Source organism: Gadus macrocephalus, chromosome 5 (genome assembly GCF_031168955.1).
Source record: "Gadus macrocephalus chromosome 5, ASM3116895v1".
Lineage (NCBI taxonomy): Eukaryota > Metazoa > Chordata > Actinopteri > Gadiformes > Gadidae > Gadus > Gadus macrocephalus.
This window is the reverse complement of record NC_082386.1, coordinates 1,098,252-1,116,897: the sequence shown is the minus strand read 5'-3', so window position 1 is coordinate 1,116,897 and position 18,646 is coordinate 1,098,252. Positions and strand designations below refer to the sequence as shown.

Sequence of the window (18,646 nt, the reverse complement as noted above, 5' to 3'; positions counted from 1 at the left end):
ACCATAGATGTATAAAATAGTGACCGACGACCGAGAACAGTACCCGTGTAGATTTGCATATCTAACAGGGCGTTTGTGAGGTGTGACGATGGCTCCCCCTAGCGGCTCACAGGCTGCACTACCGTTTATGATCTAATAACCCGGCGCTGAGGAGGACCTGGCCTTCACTGCCTCCCCCAGAGGACATAAGGACTGAAGATGAGGGGAAACTGACGCTCTTCTACGCAGGGGGCCACTGTACAGTGTGGTCAGTGAACAGCACACACTATACATCCAATTTGACGGTCATGTGAATATTTTGGCAGTTTATTAAAATTTGTATTCAATCAATGAATGGAGCTGAAGCAGCAAGGGCTGTTTTAAGTGTGTTTGGGGGGTAAGGTTAATGTGAATGGGATTGAGGGGGAGAGGATGTGAAGGGCTGGGTTGGGGATTGGGTGGAAGAAGAGTTAGTGGTAGTGAAACAAGACTTGCAGATAGTCATTAATGCTCAGGGGGAGAATGTGGAGAGTCGCTGCTCAGTCTTGTGCATGAGGGGAGGAAAGAATGACTGAGGAAATACGGGAGGGAGGAAGAACTCAGGGTGCTGCTGGCTGTTGCTGTTAGTTTACATGAGGAATCATGATGCAGCAGGCAAATGGTCGGTTCGGTTGTATGACGTAATCGCTTTCAGAGAAGGAAGTCCTTTCTTCTTTTGAGAGAGAGAAAGAGAGAGAGAGAGAGATGGGGGGTTTTGACCAAACGGTTCAGCCTCTTCCTGCGTGATGTTGAGAGGAAGTTGAGACACTCAACTAAAAATAAAGGAGAGAGAGAGAGAGAGAGAGAGAGAGAGAGAGAGAGAGAGAGAGAGAGAGAGAGAGAGAGAGAGCTGACACAGACCCAGAGGAACATTCTTTCCACACAGTCACTTTTATATTTTCTTCCCTCCCTTGTTCAATTCAGCAGAAAAAGGAGAAGCAGCAGCTGGAGGTGGGGCTTCTAATGGGGTAGAGACCAGAGGCCGAGGAGAAAAGAGTGAAGACTGAATAAACACCAGACAGCGGTGAGCCGGGGAGAGACACTCCGCTCTCCAACCCTGAAGAGAACATGGAAGAATGCAGCACTCTCCCCCGAGAGAGAAGGTACAGCTCAGACTCCACTGAACTTTTCTTGCAATGGAATTTGGGGGGGATGGGGCAGGGTTTGGCCTAGCTGTGTGTTTGTTTCTGTGTTGGGGGGGGGGGGGGGGGGGGGGTGGCCATTATTGCTTTGCTTGCTGTAAATGGGAAGCTTATAAATTCCATTGAAGTTCCACAAGTTCAACTGAGGAGCAAAGTTTTGGTAGCCCTTTTTAGCCCACTCTTTTATCATACTCCTGGCAGTCCGTGGAGGGAGGGACCTCTTCTAGGTTATTCAGATCTGTCTGTCTCTAAAGGTCTTTGGAATTAATGGCTGTACAAATACTTGCTTTAATTTATCGTAACGAACCACTTTCGCAATAAGTTCAAAGAACACAAAATATAACTACTCTTGTTAGTGCTTGTCTTGCTTGAATAAACAACACTATACTCTGACGCACAATAATCTTGGAGTGATGCTGGATGGAGAACATTGCCTGCTTCTTAAGAAGAAGAACTTCTTGCACACAAGGCATGATTCCTCCTCCGTCTGCACTTCTAGGCCGCTGACTTTCGGCTTAGATATCTTCTGCCATCAGACTTGGTTGGTAATCACAAATCGTCGACCAACCAAAATGCAGTGTGCTAATGGAATACACAGGGGCCAGAAGCCTATTGGACACTGGCTCCAACTATTGTTGGATGCATCATGATGTATATGCTGTATTATATAAACTAGAAAATGCATTTCCTGCAAAAATTGTGGTGATTGCAGTAGTGCAAAGCTGAAAATATGTCTTAGTAAAGCTAGAAAGTTTAAGATGTAAATAAAATTTAAATTTCATAAGTCAAAATGGAGTCAACATTGTAAACATGCACACCATTTAACAAATGTAAAATGGTTGGCAACAAATATAGTAAAGAGTTATACAAATGTGATCCAGTTTGAATGCATTTGAGATAAAATATAGAATGTTCTGATAGTGTGTGTGTGTGTGTGTGTGTGTGTGTGTGTGTGTGTGTGTGTGTGTGTGTGTGTGTGTGTCTTTTGTGTCGATAGCATGGCGTGAAAAAGATAGTTTAAGCATTGTTGTTAGCATGCATCATATTTCCAATAGGTTTATAATTTTAGCCCCAGTGTAACAAGAAATAACGTAACCGTTTAAGCTTCACATTGGGTTTCTAGGTTAAATATTGACGTTGTTTAGCCTCCGCGACACCCGCAATGGTTAGCTTTAGTGATATCCACGCACGCTTGGTGGCGATCACTAACGCCTCGTGCCCACTACCTCCATCCGTTGACTGATCCCCATTGACTTTGAATGGGGACGGACGCGCAATGCATTGTGGATCCGTCCGTTCCGTTGACTGACGGTGCAGTGGGCACGAAGCGTGTTGATTTGTTAAATGTTTGAACAGAGGTTAATGGTTAAGAATTTACCAAGTTACAAAGTCTGAAGTAGGTGTAGTCTTCCATTGTAAAAAACATATATTTTAAAAGTATCTTAAAAAGTTAAAAAAAATTAATGGAAGCGCGCGATTTCAAGCTAATCTGAACATTTTATGTTCAGATTAGTAATAGTTGAGAACTGCATGCAGCACTCACCAAGGAACGCTTGATTCCGGTTCCAAATGTGTTGGGTCTGCGCATCCTGGACCACTGTGGTGGTGAACCATTATGGACACCACCACTTGTGACCCAGTATGGACCACTGGGATGTGACCCAGTATGGACTACTGGGATGGTGAACCATTATGGACCACTGGGTTAGTGACCCAGTATGGACCACTAGGTTAGTGACCCAGTATGGACCACTGGGTTAGTGACCCAGTATGTACCACTGGTTTAGTGACCCAGTATGGACCACTGGGTTAGTGACCCAGTATGGACAACTAGGTTAGTGACCCAGTATGGACCACTGGGATGTGACCCAGAGTGCGGTTCTGATAATATGACAAAACAGTGTCAATAATTAACCAAATGAAAACTTAAACACTAATCTCAAAACCAAATCTAGTGGGATCGGCAACAAAATATATTTATGCTGTGGTTTATTATTATTATGTTCATTTTCGTTAAAAAAAAAAGTACTCCCAACTTCTCATTCCCATGATATAATTCATTTTGGAGGTATTAACAACGAACCAATGGCAATATGATTGGCCAACTACTTGATCAATACTTTGTTTAAATTGGAATTTTGAGTATTATTAACCAAAAATACTTGATTAGCGGATTCAGCAAATATCCGCCCTGAGGAATGCATTGAAAGAGGAAAGTAGGATGGGTAGGCGGTTAGAATGTGAGCCCATCAGCTTGGGCTTTAGGGGTCAGGGGTCATCGGCTCCGGCACACACTTATAACATTTAACAGGGTATTGCATGGCCGGATAGCATGTTAGCTGGTTCGCATGCTCAGTCCCAGATAGCAATCACGCCTATTTTCATCAGATATTGCCCTCCGCAGTTCTAGGTAGATTGAAAATAATGGAATATATTTAAAGTTAATAGTTAGTTTCACTCTGTACCCCCAGACTCTCATGACTATGTCATGAGAAGATGTTTAATGAAAAATGATAAAGGAATCGGCAACATGCAGTTTATAAGACAAGAAATGAAAATAGAAGGTACTTATTTTGAGAAAAAAGGGACGGAGGATTGCATATAATTGTAAAAAGAAAGTTACAAAAAAAAGAAAGTTACAGGTTCCTAACTATATGAGACACAGTGGAGGCTTCTCCAGTGAGGAGAACTTATTTCTTAACATTGTTGAGGATAAAAAAATGTAGAGACTACTGTCATGAATTAATGCCCTTAAGTATGACTACTCTAATGCCTTTGTATAGGTAATGTTCATTTCCCTTGGAAAAGGGACATTAGCCCCCCCCCCCCCCCCCCCCATCGTCTATTGATATTACTGCTGGAGGACGGTCATCCAGCCTGGCTAACGCCAGACCTCTTCTCAATCTACATTGAGAAGAGGTCTGGGTACCACACATTCATTTTCTCGTATTTGAGGCGTGGTTTACGAGTGCCCGGAGCCGTTCATTGGGCGATATGAATGTCTATCATATGAGTCTATACGTAGCTCAGAGCCAATCGTATCAATTATACCAGATGACGTATGTAGAGCGACAGAAATTCGATGAGGAAGAAGACGATGGGTGTGCCGCATAGACGTCGTCATCGTCTTGCCGTCCCTCCCCGTTCTGTGATAGGTTCCCTATCTCAGGCGAAAATCGGATCCATGGAATCCAGGCTGCCTAGCAGCATGAAATGAAATCGTGCGCAAAGCAGAAAGGGTATACCCAGGGTACGTTCCTCCCTCAGCCTCCACTGACTCCCATTTATTTTCTCGGCAGTGTTGGCGGCCAGTGAATAACATGGGGTTCAATGTGAGAGAGACGGAAATTCCTCTTCTGAGTGGGTTTGACTAGCTAAGGTACCTGAATCGCGCCAAATCTATTCACGAATAGGCTGGAGCCCTGGCTGCACTATGAACCAATAAGCAGGAGCCCTGGCTGTGGAGCAGCCCGGAGGAGGGAGTAATCCCCTCAAGTCTAGGCTACGAGAACCAACGATCCGGCACTCAGTCTATGCCTCGTTTCCACCGAGCGGTGCGGCTCTGTTCACCTATATCGGCGTTTCCACTGGCAAAAGTTAGGCAAGGTCACGAAATGAGCGCCGCGCTGAGAGCGCCGCGCTGAGAGCGCCGCGCTGAGAGCGCCGCGCTGAGCTTTCTAAGACTGCTGAGGAAATGCCAGGTGGGGACAAAGCTGCTGCAGACCTTTTACCACTCTGTTGTTGAAAGTGTACTGGTGTATGGCATTACGGTGTGGTACGCAAACTGCACAGCCAAAGACAGGAAAACCCTGCAGGGGGTTATTAAGACGGCAGGAAAAATCATCGGCTGCCCCCCGCCCTCCCTGGAGGACATTGCCACCTCCCGCGGGCTGAATAGGGCAAAAAGAATTATGAGTGACCCATCACACCCCGGCCATGGCTTCTTCCAACTCCTCCCTTCGGGTAGGAGACACAGGTCCCTTGGGAGCCGGACAAACAGGCTGAGGAATACCTTCTACCCCTGGGCAATTAGTCTACTTAACGACTGATATCTTTGCAACACAAACAGCGAGAAGGATTGACTTGATCTATAAAGGATGTCCCTCAATCTTAATTGGCTTAACACCATGACCAACATTCTGAAACATCCATTAACATCCACATTTGCCTCAAACAATATAAGGCTTACAGCCCTAATGTTATTTTTCTTATTTTAATTGTTTGTTACTCTGACCGTTCTGTTTGATATTGTGGAAAGGATGTTAGTGAATGATTCAGAGCAGGATGCATTTTAAATGGCATCATTTTTGCTCTTGTGTCGTTATTTTACTTTAAACAACTGTAGCTGAAAATAAACCTTGCCAAATTACAACCAAGTAAGGGGAAAAATAGGCCCATTGATAGGCCCAGATTTTTTTATTTAGTTTTACAAATCAAGAGTAGGCATGATTTGACTAATTGGCTTCTCATCCTTTCCTTCTGCCCTTGTAGTCCATTTCAAAGGCATGCTGCCAACCAGCTTTCAAAGTACAATGCCGCAGTCACACAAAAATTGTACGGGAGGCGAAAATTTTACCGCCTACGTAATCCGCGTCGAAACATTGGTCATTGATCGCCGCGATTGTCCGTTGCCAGGCAGGTTTCAAAAAACATTTGCGCTCTTCAAGACGAAATAACATAATACAGATAACACTTGTTTTTACTTTATATTTGTATTGCATTGAATTTATCTACTAAACGGAGTGTTTAAAGTGTATCGTAGTTTATATTTGTATTGTATTTAATTGTCTCATTGATATTAGCTAGTAAACTGAGTGTTTAAAGTGTATTGTAGTTTATATTTGTATTGTATTTAATTGTTTAATCAAATTTATTTAATTAAAGTGTATCATAGTCTAGCTAGCTTTAATTTAGATAATAGACGTCATCGTTCGACGCGATCATCCGTTGCCAGGCATCCCTCCCTGCTATTTTGTGGTCCACCAAAACACCCTGAAACAACTTGAGTCTCACATACTTATGGCACCATACGCCACTAACAGTGTAAGCAGGCCAATGGCAACCAAGCGCGCAGTTCTTCCTGCCTCCCTTTAAAAACCACCAGCCGCCACTGATCAGACAAGTGTACTTTACTATATGATATATAGGCATGATTAATCGGATAAGAAAGGGACAGCCGGTGAACTCATAGACAAAGCGGTGCAAACAGTCACTGCTATAGAACTGATTCCTGAACTCGGTTGACCAAATGCACAAAAAGTAGCCTTTTAAACAAATGTTTCTGCTAAAGCGCAATGAAATGTAGTGTAACATAAACATGTGCAAAAAGGTCTGTAAAACTACAATTGTATAGAACAAGCATATACAATTCCTATTGGAATTAGTTAATTCATTAGTTTCTGAACCGTATTCATACTTTAACATCACCTTTGCACAGTGCTCACCACGAGAACGAGCCCGATGGGGACCTCCATCTGTGATAATTGGAATTGATCTTTTGCCCCCTAGCCAGACGAGCCTGCTGACCGGAGAGCAGAGCACCTCCTCACCCCCCCCCGCCTCACCTGACGGTGGTCCACCTCTCCGGCCCTCTCCCCCGCCTCCCCCTCCACCAGTTCTCCTCCCCCTCTCATGTCCGCCTCCCCCTCTCCCTTCCCTGCTGCCCCCCCGGCCCTCACGGTCCAAACCCCCGCCACCGCCGGGCCCGAGGCCCACCCTGCCCGCCCCTCCTCCTCCCCATGCCCCGCCCCCCTCTCCTTCTTCCCTCTGTCCCCTCGACCCTCGACCCCTCGACTCTCGACCCCCGCCCTCATGCGACAGCGCTGGCCTCCCCCCCCCCCTCTCACCTCTCCCATGCCCTCTCATCTCACCACCTGCTCCTCCGTCCCCTTCCTCCCCCTCCGTCCCCTCCTCCTCCTCTGTTACCTGCTCCAGCCTCAGGTCTTCACCTCCGTTGCTCTCTGCTCCCCCACTTATTCCTTCTTCCTCTTCTCCTCCTCCTCCTCCTTTGACTCCCTCCCACTCGCCTCCCTCTCCTCCTCCCTGCTGCCCTCCGGGCTCAGAGGGGCCGGGGGGCTTCAGCGAGAGACTGTTGGGGAGCACCTCAGTGTGGAGGGTGAGCCAGATGGACCCGGAGCAGGTCGCCAGAGGCCTGGAGAGGGAGGCCGCCGGGGTGAGGCAACTAGAGATTGAAAACACATTTCACTAGCAGGGTGATTCGTTTCCTACATTAATGTTTTAGTTTAACTTAACTAACACACACACACACACACACACACAAATGTATCGCCATGCGACTACATTCACTCACAGTTGTCATAACACACATTTTCTGTGGCGATAGCAAACCTTTGAGCATGAACCACTCTGTACTCTACAGGTGTTCCTGGTCCACTGCAGAGGCGACCAGGCCACTTTGTTGTCAGTTCGCCTCCCTAATGGACGAGGGGAGGCTGCCATGCACAACATACAAGTCAAGGAGTATGGGAAATGTAGGCCTCTGCACGTCCTAAGACAACCAACCTGAATGATAGTTCAAGGGGACTGGAAGCTATGACATTTAACTGTAAAATTAATATAGCAATCAAACAGTGCTATGCAATATACGATCATGATGGATAAATAGACAGAAAGATAGATGGATAGATTCAATGATTGATGTCTTTTCCTCAGTTCTGCATCTAGAGGGTTCCTGCCTGCTTTTTGACAATATCATCAAGCTAATTTCATTCTACTGTTTCAGCAGGTATTTCTGGACACACACACACACACACACACACACACACACACACACACACACACATACACACACAAACACACACACACATACACATGAATAGATATGTATACATTTGCCTACATTTCACACGACAAAGCTTTTTTAGAACAACATGGAACAATAATGTCTGATAACACTTGCTTGGTTTAGGGACATCTTACCGGTCACTCTGCGGTTACCCAAGGTCATCACCATGGCAAAAAAAGAGGAACTCTCGGTGGTCTCTGCCATGTCAAAAGGTATAACCATTCATATTGAGCATTCTGACATCTTCAAATGTAGCTAGTCGCAAGACTACCATGCTCTTTTTCGTCATATCATCCCCGAGAGCAACAACAACTGGGTTAGCTGCCCTCAATGAGCAGTAGATGTCACTGTTGCTCATGGATGTGTCTTAAACGCAACTGTGTCCCACTTACTACCATACTTGTGATGTTGCTGCCATCTAAAAGGCAAAAAGCTTGCAGAGTTGATCTTGACTGTGAAGTACACAACAACAAAACATGTGACATAGTTAGTATTGTATGCGCAATATTTTGGAGTTCAACAAAGAACAATGTGCATGTCAGGTTTTTTATGTTTTGAGATTTGTGTTTTCCATTACAAAATACAAAAATAGTAAAAAGGATTTATTCAAGATATTCATTAAAAGCCCTTTCTCTCATCCTTGTTCTGTCTCTCTCCAGAGTTCTGCACCATGGCTCTCCCACTGCATGACGGTGAGACAAACGAACCGCCAGCAGCCCAGCCCCAGTTCTGTCATGTTGTCCCCAACGTTGTGGAGCGTCTCACACACTCGGACAGCGTCTGGGGGGAGAGTGCTGTCCTCAGTACGGCCTCCAGCAGAGCAGCCGATGAGGCCGCCCCGAGGCCAGCCTCTGGGGTTCCTCTACCGCTACAGAGGGCCCCGCTGTGCCCCCAGGGAGACGCCCCCCCCGCTCAGCCACACAGCCTGCCCAACGGCACCGCAGTCCCACCGCCGGACGCCATGGGCCAGAGCACCAAGCTGAGGTTCAAGCGGCCCCCGCCGCGGCCACCGAGTCTGTGTGCCGGGTCGCCGGCCGGGCCGCCCTGTGGCGCGGCGGGGGGGGCCGGGCCGCCCGGTGGCGTCGCCAGCCCTTCGGCCGTGGGAGAGGAGGGACGCTTTGAGAAACTGCTGAAAGAGGCGAGGAAGACGGAGCCCCCGCCATCGCCCCCTCCTCCATCAAGACCTCCTGTCCCGTGGCAGGCCAGACCCTCGCCCTGCCAGCCCCCGGCCCCGCCGCGCCGCGCCTCCCCAAACACGGCTCCTGGTGGAGGCGCCGAGGGCCCCATGGGGGAGGAAGGAGAGGGGGCAGGACAGGAACAGAGAGCGTCAGGCTCCCCCACCGTCGGGGACCTGCTCCAGCTGGAGGCCCCTGCTCACAGCAGCCAGACAGACGGACGGACGACAGAGGAGAGGGAAGAGGAAGGAGGGAAGGAGAGAGAGGAGGAAGAGGGAGGGCTGAGCACCACCTCTCCATCCCTGCCCTCCCAGTCATCGTGCAAGAGGCCCCCTCGGCCGGTCCCGCCTCCACGTAGGAAGCAGGCCCCCAAGCCCCCCGAACCGGCAGGAGGAGCGGGGTTGACCGCCAATCAGTGTGCAGCTGTCAGAGCGGCCCCGCCCTCGTCCGTGCGGAGGCCCGACGTGTCGCTGTACTCGCCACAGGGTGGCGCCGCAGTGGGAGCCGACCCCGACTCCTGCTCTCCAAGCAGCTCAGAGGAAGACCCCGGGGAGGTGGGCCACGGGGAAGAGCACAACCAAAGGTGAGTCTTCATGGTCCAGCCCCCCGGGTCGGCCAGAGAGCACCGGCAGCGTTGAAAGGTTGCTAGGTCACGCGACTGAAATTCGAAACCTCTCAACAGGGTAGAAGTGCAGGGAGGGAGTAGAGAGGGCAGCTGTGTGTTCATGGTTGTTTGAACATTTTGCTCTTCAGCTCTTTGCTGCTCTCCCTCTCCCTCTCTCTCCCTCTCAATCAACACCTCTGGGATTGTACCTCCAGCCACTGATGCCCTCCTCCCTCTGTGCAGCCAGAGGTCCGATAGCCACGCCTCTAGTAAGGCTGCGGTGAAGAGGACGCCGACCACCGTGATGCTGGGCCGCGCCCGCCACCGCCTCTCCTCCGTGCTGACGGGGCTCATGAGCCACGACGTCCGCCTCACGCAGCGCATCGTGGACCTGGCCAGAGACCCAATCAGTTACTTTGGCAATCTGGTGAGTATATGAGTATGTTAGGTTAGGCCGTGAACCAAGCCTGTTTCACTGCCTCAATTATTTCTTGGAGGAAATTACTTTGTGATTGCAATTTTCTCCTATTTTGTTGTGAGGAAATCGACTTTAATAAGATAATAAATTGAATCATTTATATGTTGACACTGTTTGGATGCTTTCAACTGTTGGTTCCTGGACAACTGACTTTTTTACCTGACGTGATGTTAATCATTTTAATTTTGTGCAAGCCTTTAGGGAAGTAAAACTAGTTCCCTAGTTACTGTTCTGTAGATGGCTGAATCAATGAAGTTTGCTGTTTCAGATGCTTTCTTCTACCTTTTTTAGGTCAAAGAGCACCGCACCTTCACGCTGGAGACCATGTCCCGTCACTCGTCCACCACAGAGCTGCTCCAGGAGATCAGGACCATGATGACCCAGCTGAAGAGCTACCTGCTGCAGAGCACCGAGCTGCAAGGCATGCTTGAGCCACAGCACCAGTACACACACGACAAGCTCGGTACGTCGTCTCATAGCGACCGCCGCCCGCCCGACCCTCTCGCGCTGCGTCTTCACATGATGTCGGATGTGTCAGTGCTGGATGGGGTCTTCAATTTGGGTTGTGAATGTAAATAAGTTAAACAAAGATTTATAGATAATAAGCAAAATGTGTGTGTCTGCATGTGCGTGCTTGTGTTTCTCTTGTTTGGGGGCTGTGTGCGTGTGTGTGTGTGTGTGTTCCAGAGAGCATAGCAGAAGCGGCGCTGTGTAAGAGTGTGTTGAAGCCCCTGAGGGAGTCAATCTACCTCCGCCTGGAGACGCTGCACTCAGAGGACGGCAGCAGGCAGCGCCTGGTCCACAACCAGGTGGGATTCACTGGAATATATATATGTGTATATATATATATATATATATATATATACACACATACATATGAATATCTTTATATATATATATATATATATATATATGAATATATATATATATATATATATATATATATATATATATATATATATATATATATATATATATATATATATATATATATATACACACACACACCAGGGTGGAAATCTCTGTCAACCGTAGCATTTCATCAAACAATAACCCCAGTCCGGGCGCTCGGCGGCTCGAGCGCGTACCATTAAGGCCCATGTTAAGGGTTGGGGGTGCAGGCAGGCAGGTAGGACCCAGATGCAGACGGTTTAGCGAGAACAGCACTTTATTTATGCCTAAAGGCTAAGGCAAGGAACCAGGGAACTCAGGAGACAACAGGGAACAGGGAACAGGGAACAGGGAACAGGGAACACGCAGGACGAACAACCACAATGACAGCACAAGGAACAAAGGAAAGACAAGGGCTTAAATAACAAACACAACGAGGAACAGCTGAGACACATTAGGGGAGGGAACAGTAATCAACACAGGAGGGAAACACACCAAAACACGACAGACCATGACAGCCCAGTCCTGACCGCAGCGACCCGGGTTCGATTCCTCCCTGTCTGTCTCACTCGACAATAAAAAGGATAAAACCTTGAAAAATATATGTATGATAATATCGGACAAAAAAAGGTTCTGATTATTTGCGATCCGATCACCTAATATATCATCACTATATATTAATATGTTATTATATATTATATCTTAATATATAATTATGTATTATATCTTGATATATAATTATATATTATGGCACGTGAAGACATCGATCACCATCGGTTTGTAAAAACAGATTGCTGGATCGCAAATAAGCCTAACCTTTTCTTCCCGATTGTTGGAGTGTTTCCGAAGGTTTGATCCTTTTTAATGTAGAGTGAGTCAGACAGGGGGGGGAGGTGGGAGGACAGGCAGCAAAGGACCAGGAACTAAACCTGGGTCACTGCGGTCAGGGCTGGGCTTAACCGTACGCGCTCTACCCGGTGGGTCAGTCGGGGCTAGCGTACCCACTACCCACTGACCTGAGGCTCCTAAAAGTGGGTATGGGTATGTTGCTTCAGCAGGTGGATAGGGACTGAGAACAGCACAGAATGATGGTGTCAGAGACAGCTAGGTCCAGGCACTTGAAAACAAGGAGAAGTGCCGATGGTGCACACCAGGGGCATCTAGGAATAGTCAAATCTCCTAACCTTCATGCCGCCTTTCCTTAACCTTCATTGAAATCGTCGTCGGGTCAAGGAGGGATGAAAAGGTGCTTCCTTTCGAATATAGGACAAGGCAGCACTGTTTTAAATGAATTCGGCTCCACTTTTCCTAACCGACGTCATTGCGCGACGGCGAGTATTGATGACCTCTACCGTCTCTATAGTGAAACGAGTTTTTGCAAAGTTTGACTACAACAAGCGCTCTTTCAATCAGGTTGTCGCCAACAGCGAGAATCACTTAGGTCGCACTTGGTCGATGGGAATATTTTAGGCCACTTGAATCCCAATTCACATGTGAAAAAAAAAAAAGCCTCAACTTATGTTGATGTTGAAATTAACTGCCCCAAGTAGTCTTTCTTAAATATGAAGTCGTCATTTTATTTAATTACGATGTATATTGTGTGCTTAATAACCAGCAATAAATGTATTCATTTCGATTAAAATAATACGTTTCTGGAATTGATATCCATTATTATCAATTGTATTTTCTTCTCTTCCCTTCTTCTGCTTTACTGCGTCTCTCATGCGTCTTCGCGTAGAGTCGGTAAACTTCTTCGGTGGCCTCTTGCTTAAAATATTGCCGCCGTAAAGCATTATGGGATACCACTATCTCCTTTCCTTTCGTAAAGGTTGCTCAGGAGTAACCTATGCTAAAGGAGGGTTAAGGATGCATCGAGGCTCCTTTCATAGGCACTTCTAGAATTCTAACCACCCTTCCTTCAAGTACTTCCGGGTCATCTCGTTAGGAAAGGAAATTTCCCTCTGCAAAAACGAGAATTCGAGGCCCCAAGTCTATTGTGTTGCCCTTGTTATGGGTGGGACCCACGATATGCTGAGTGAAGCTGAGACTGTCCAATAGAGAAAGGAAGACAGTGGCGGATGTGCAGGTAGTGTTGTGCTGATGCTGCCACCGTGTGGCGATACGCCGGCAGGACAGCAGCGTGGGGATAGTGTTTGTGATAGTGTTTTACATTATATACAAACAGCCTTGTAGCGGGCAGCACTGTGGATATACCGAGGGCGCCATAGGAGCCCGCAGGAAGTTATTTCGACCAGACAGTTTGTGAAGGAGTTGCAAGAGAGATTCTGGAGTTCCAGTGGTGAATATTGCAGAAGCACAATCCTGGCAACCAGGTGAGCAACGCCTGCAAATTTGGCAGCTAGTATCGGAGAGGTGAAGCAGGGAGCTCGTCGAAAGCCTTGCCGTTGGTCCAGATAGCGAACAAACTGGAGTGCAGAGGCCACAGGCAATTGGCACGGAGGGAAAGGAATGAAGGTAGTAATTGCCAGAGTTCAGAGAGACGCGAAAAACCGACAGGACAAACAAACCGACAGTCAGGTGAGAAGCAGCGACAGCAGCGCCAGTGCCCTCTCGACTTCCTGTGCACCTCTGATATAAACGGGCCCAGAATGGGTTCTAAGCCTGTGTTTGTCCTAAAATGGGTCTAAAGGGTGTCCCCTTTATCACTTTTTGCTGGACAGTCCTCAGTTCTGGGCAGCACCACCACAGCGCTTGGAGTGACCACCGCAGTCCCAGAGGCACCGGCCATGGAGAAGATCAACGTGAAGCTGTGCAGCCTCCACCTGGAGTACTCCCCCCAGAGGAAGATCCAGCTGCTGCTGAAGACCTGCAAGATCATCTACGACTCCATGGCCGTCAGCAGTCCAGGTCACAACCCGTTATGTCAAAAGAGGAAATATAGTCAAATGTACACATTCCACCAGAATGAAAGGCTCAACACTGATCCTATTGAGAATGAACTTTGGACCAATCCCCTAACCTTCAGGGCGGGCCCACGGTGCTGACGACTTCCTCCCTGTAATGATGTACGTCTTGGCCAGATCAAAGCTCGCCCAGCTGAGGCTGGATGTGGAGTATATGATGGAACTAATGGACCCGTCTCTGAGTCTAGGAGAAGGTACAGCCCGCACGCACACACCTACACACCTAGACGCAATAACAGAATCCCAAACAACCGTGTGTGTGTGTGTGTGTGTGTGTGTGTGTGTGTGTGTGTGTGTGTGTGTGTGTGTGTGTGTGTGTGTGTGTGTGTGTGTGTGTGTGTGTGTGTGTGTGTGTGTGTGTGTGTGTGTGTGTGTGTGTGTGTAGGGTCCTATTACCTGACCACCACCTACGGGGCTCTGGAGCACATTAAGACCTTCGACCAGCAGAGGGCGGCGACGCGGCAGCTCAGCAGAGAGGTTCAGGACTCCATCAACCGCTGGGAGAGACGGCGCACCCTGAACAAAGAGCGCATGTCCCAGGGCTCAGTGCAGGTATGAGTTCACTGTACCTGCAGCGCATGGCCCAGGTACAGTGCAGGATGAGTCTATACCAGGTACAGTGCAGGATGAGTCTATACCAGGTACAGTGCAGGATGAGTCTATACCAGGTACAGTGCAGGATGAGTCTATACCAGGTACAGTGCAGGATGAGTCTATACCAGGTACAGTGCAGGATGAGTCTATACCAGGTACAGTGCAGGATGAGTCTATACCAGGTACAGTGCAGGATGAGTCTATACCAGGTACAGTGCAGGATGAGTCTATACCAGGTACAGTGCAGGATGAGTCTATACCAGGTACAGTGCAGGATGAGTCTATACCAGGTACAGTGCAGGATGAGTCTATACCAGGTACAGTGCAGGATTAGTCTATTAGGCTCTGTGGGTATAACCCGTTCTACCTGCTGTGCTTCCATGTGTTTATTGGAACCAACAGGACAGTTGTTTTATTTTTGTGCCTTTTAACGCATTTTTGTGCCGCTTAAGCCAAAAAGGCATGTTTATTCAAACATAGAGAAGACTACTAAAAGGAACAAAAAGAGTCTTGGCTCCGTCCGCCTGGGAGGAATATACGGACGTGTCCCTCTGGGCGGAGTGACTTCCAACTGGTTTTCCTCCGTCTCGAAGACCGGTCCCTTCACCCTAAAACCACAACAGCCTTGATAGAGCCTTGAAGCCGGCTATTTAAGCCTGGCCACTCAACCTGCTGCTCAGGTGATTGAATCCCGCTAATTGGTGAAAGCGGTGATGCGCTCATTGGCACCATCTGGGGGATATGGGCGGTATACCCCGTATACCACCTCTCCCCTGGGCCTCTAGGGTTGCTGTGCCGGAGCCTGCTTGCCACAATAGACATCCATACAGAGACTCCACTTATTATATGCTGTATATAATCACTCTCAATGTGTTACAATATGCTGTTGCATGTTGGGTTTGTTTTACAGGACTTTCTCACAGTGTGCTGCCCAGAGGTCGGGTCCAACCCCAGGGCTCTTGGCGTTCTCCCGGGCACCAGCATCCATGAGTTGACTGCACAGTGCGCCTCACGCTTTGAACAAGGTCGGTCCCAAACGCTGTCCTCTGGGGCTGAGGGGGGCACTGGGATCAGTCTGCCACATGGTCCCAGCCGTTATCTTTAGTGACCTGGGAGGTTTGATTCAAAATTATTATTGTAGAGGCACATAGGAACATTGTCAATGCGGGTACTGTTGAGTCATCTCATCTCATAGCTTTGAGTTGCTAACGAAAACAACTGCTTATTGTGCCCAAAGTTTTTTAGTAGGACTACCATACTTCGGATTATGGCTAAATAGGAATTACCTTGCTTACTTTAAAGGGCATGTTCACATTAGATCACAGTTTTCCTGCCATTTAAAGGTTAAAAGCAATGTAAAAATCTATGAATTATTCTGTTCCAATTATAATGTTTGCCTTAACAGTGCAGTGTCTTTGATTAAATTGCATCTAGAGGCGAGGTTGTAGATTACAACAAACTAAATCCCTCCCCTTTTCCTGTGTTTATTTGTCCTTAATAGACTCCTACATTATCAGTTTGTTTATGGACGGCCTCATGCGGCCCCTGGCACCGACAGAGCTGGCTCTGGGGGTGAAGAACAGCCTACCGCCAGGGGGCTACTGTTTTGTGTTCCACCCAGCCCACCTTATAGCTGATGTCCAGACCGATATCGTTCCCCCTGTGGATCCCAAACAGGTCCTCGATAGTGATGGTCCTGGGGAAACTGGGAACCAGGACGACACAAAATCGGTTGTGACATTGGACGACGCTATTCAGGAGCAAGCAGGGGAAAGTCTGATCACTTTGTAACTCTTTGGAAGGGCTTCAACAAACAATTTATATTGGCACAGTATTACAACATCATCACTGTTTACATTGTATACATATGGAAAGCCTATTTCTGCCTAGGTTTCTAAACATAATGGCAAACAGAACAGCGAGAATGTGGAATAACTCCTTCCTATTATCCTCTTTCTAAATTCATGTTTTCAATGTTACAAACTCCAAAGTTCTCAAAGCAAATGCCATAGCATAAAAGTTGAAAATATACACACACAATATGTACAGTAATATTACATTAACATCTACGATGCTCTGTTCTTAAACATAAAACAGTTGCGAGAAACTTGTTGCAACAAGAACATTTAGAGAGAGAAAAAAAAATAAGTTAATGTGAAACATTGTTCAATCATTTTATCGTAACATGTTTATAAAGTTAAGAAAAGTAGAAATACTACGAGCTGGCAACTCCATAATCAATCTTTCACTATGTTTATGTAAATAAATTGTTACGTTTTCCCTATGTTGTTTGAACTACTTTTTGAAAAGAATATTATATTTCAAAAACTAAAACTACAGCATCAAAATACATTTGCCCTATGTACTACTTTTCTACTGTTACCCAACTAAAAACGTTTTTCAAGAATAAAACGTGCCCATTGATGTTACTTCAGTCCATTTAAATATAATACATCTAAAGGCCAGAATGCCATAAGGTTCAAATAACACAGATAATGATGCCATTCTCAATGTGGTGTCTGATGTGTGTTGAAAAAAATATAAATCAAGATGAATTCAAACTAAAATGATGAACAAATGCAGGAGAAAAACGAGTGCCATTTTCCTATTTTTGTAGGATGTATACATATCCACTGAGGAAATGGGGAAATACAAAGTTGTTCGACAAATAAGAGAAAAGATACATAGCATTTTTTAGTTATGGTATATCAGCCGTGTCATAGCTTGGACTGTGGCTGTACAAAGCTTGTTAGCCTCCTAACATCCAGAAAGTTCCGGAACTATTGTGAAGATCAACTGCTTCTTTTTCAAGGGTGCCTAGCAAAGCCACTGTGGTAACGAGGTCCAACAGCAGCTCCCAAATGCTAACAAGCTTCCGGTACGCCATCAACTCAAAACGCTGGAAATAATAGAGCACCACATGACCTTAAAGAAAGCCCTACAGTTTAAAGTGAAGCTACTACATAGGTGTCAACAAGCTTCATAGTTATCTTGTTCATTTGTCTTGTATAGCTTCTGACTGCTGATGCCTGCCACACGGTGGTAAGGACGTCGATGTATTGCATGTTATTTCTAAACCGTATTCAAAATTTCTCAGGTAAACACCGCACTCATTGATTTTTTTTTTACCATTAGAATTGAAGTAGTCTAACACAGACACAGTTCCGATTTTACTATGTAGTAGTGTTAATTATCCACAAAAATGAGAGTAACTCTCACTTGACTAATAAGGTATTTCTAATGTGCACCAGTACAAACCATAGAGAACGTTAGTAGTGAGAGTAATAATAATAATAAATGTTATTTGTATTGCACTTTATATTCACTAGAATCTCAAAGTGCTACAGAGAAGTAAAAATAAAATCTATGAGAATAAAAGCAATTACACCAATTAAAAATTAACAATAAAAAGGGTTAAAAAGGAGAACCTATCAAAGAAAATTTAGCAAAATGCTTTTTTAAAAAGATACATTTTGAGAGTACCGACCAAAGGCATGGTATGGTATGAGCATGGTTGAAATATCACCTCCCTCACCTCATCTGTTGGGGGTTTTGCTACTATGGAATTGATTATGGGGTAGGCTTACCATTAGTGACAAGGTCACACGTGGTTTGACCTTTAGAAAATAATAATCCCATTTTGGTATCTGGGTTATTATGAAAAAAACATTTAATTCCAATAATATTTACCCACCTGAAGCTGTTGCAGAAGAACAGAAACACAATTATAGCAACATAGCCCTTTAGAGGACTTTGAGAACATGTATAAATACTTGCATTAAATCATCTGTTTAGCCTAACTAAATAGATTATCAATTTTTTCTTGAAATTGAAATTCCCTCATCATGGAATGTATATATCAGGATAATTAAAAAATATAGCCATCTTCATTAATCATGGAGAGTTGATAGATAGTTCGAGGCCTTTATTTGTCGGGCCTTTATTCAAAATAATAAGGGAAAAACTTACCTTGTTAAAAGTTCTGCATGGTTCAGACGAAAGGTCCTTTTCACAG

At 46.2% G+C, this 18,646-nt stretch overlaps 1 protein-coding gene across 3 annotated transcripts; it reads left to right on the top strand.

Annotated features, from left to right (window-relative positions):
* The first annotated feature begins 738 nt into the window (after positions 1–738).
* On the top strand, positions 739–16,915 carry rin3 (Ras and Rab interactor 3). 3 transcript variants are annotated; one of them, XM_060051135.1, is made up of 14 exons: positions 739–1,121; positions 6,673–7,332; positions 7,540–7,651; positions 7,833–7,905; positions 8,089–8,177; positions 8,625–9,723; positions 9,988–10,171; positions 10,514–10,685; positions 10,910–11,031; positions 13,795–13,981; positions 14,100–14,231; positions 14,423–14,589; positions 15,542–15,656; positions 16,133–16,915. In XM_060051135.1, the coding sequence occupies exons 1-14, from the start codon at positions 1,095–1,097 to the stop codon at positions 16,420–16,422; spliced, it is 3,429 nt and encodes a 1,142-aa protein (XP_059907118.1). In that variant the 5' UTR covers positions 739–1,094; the 3' UTR covers positions 16,423–16,915. The 3 variants fall into 3 exon arrangements, with proteins under 3 accessions (XP_059907118.1, XP_059907117.1, XP_059907119.1); XM_060051134.1 differs by having other exon boundaries at positions 740–1,121; positions 6,669–7,332; XM_060051136.1 differs by having other exon boundaries at positions 749–1,121; positions 7,223–7,332.
* The last annotated feature ends 1,731 nt before the right edge of the window (positions 16,916–18,646 follow it).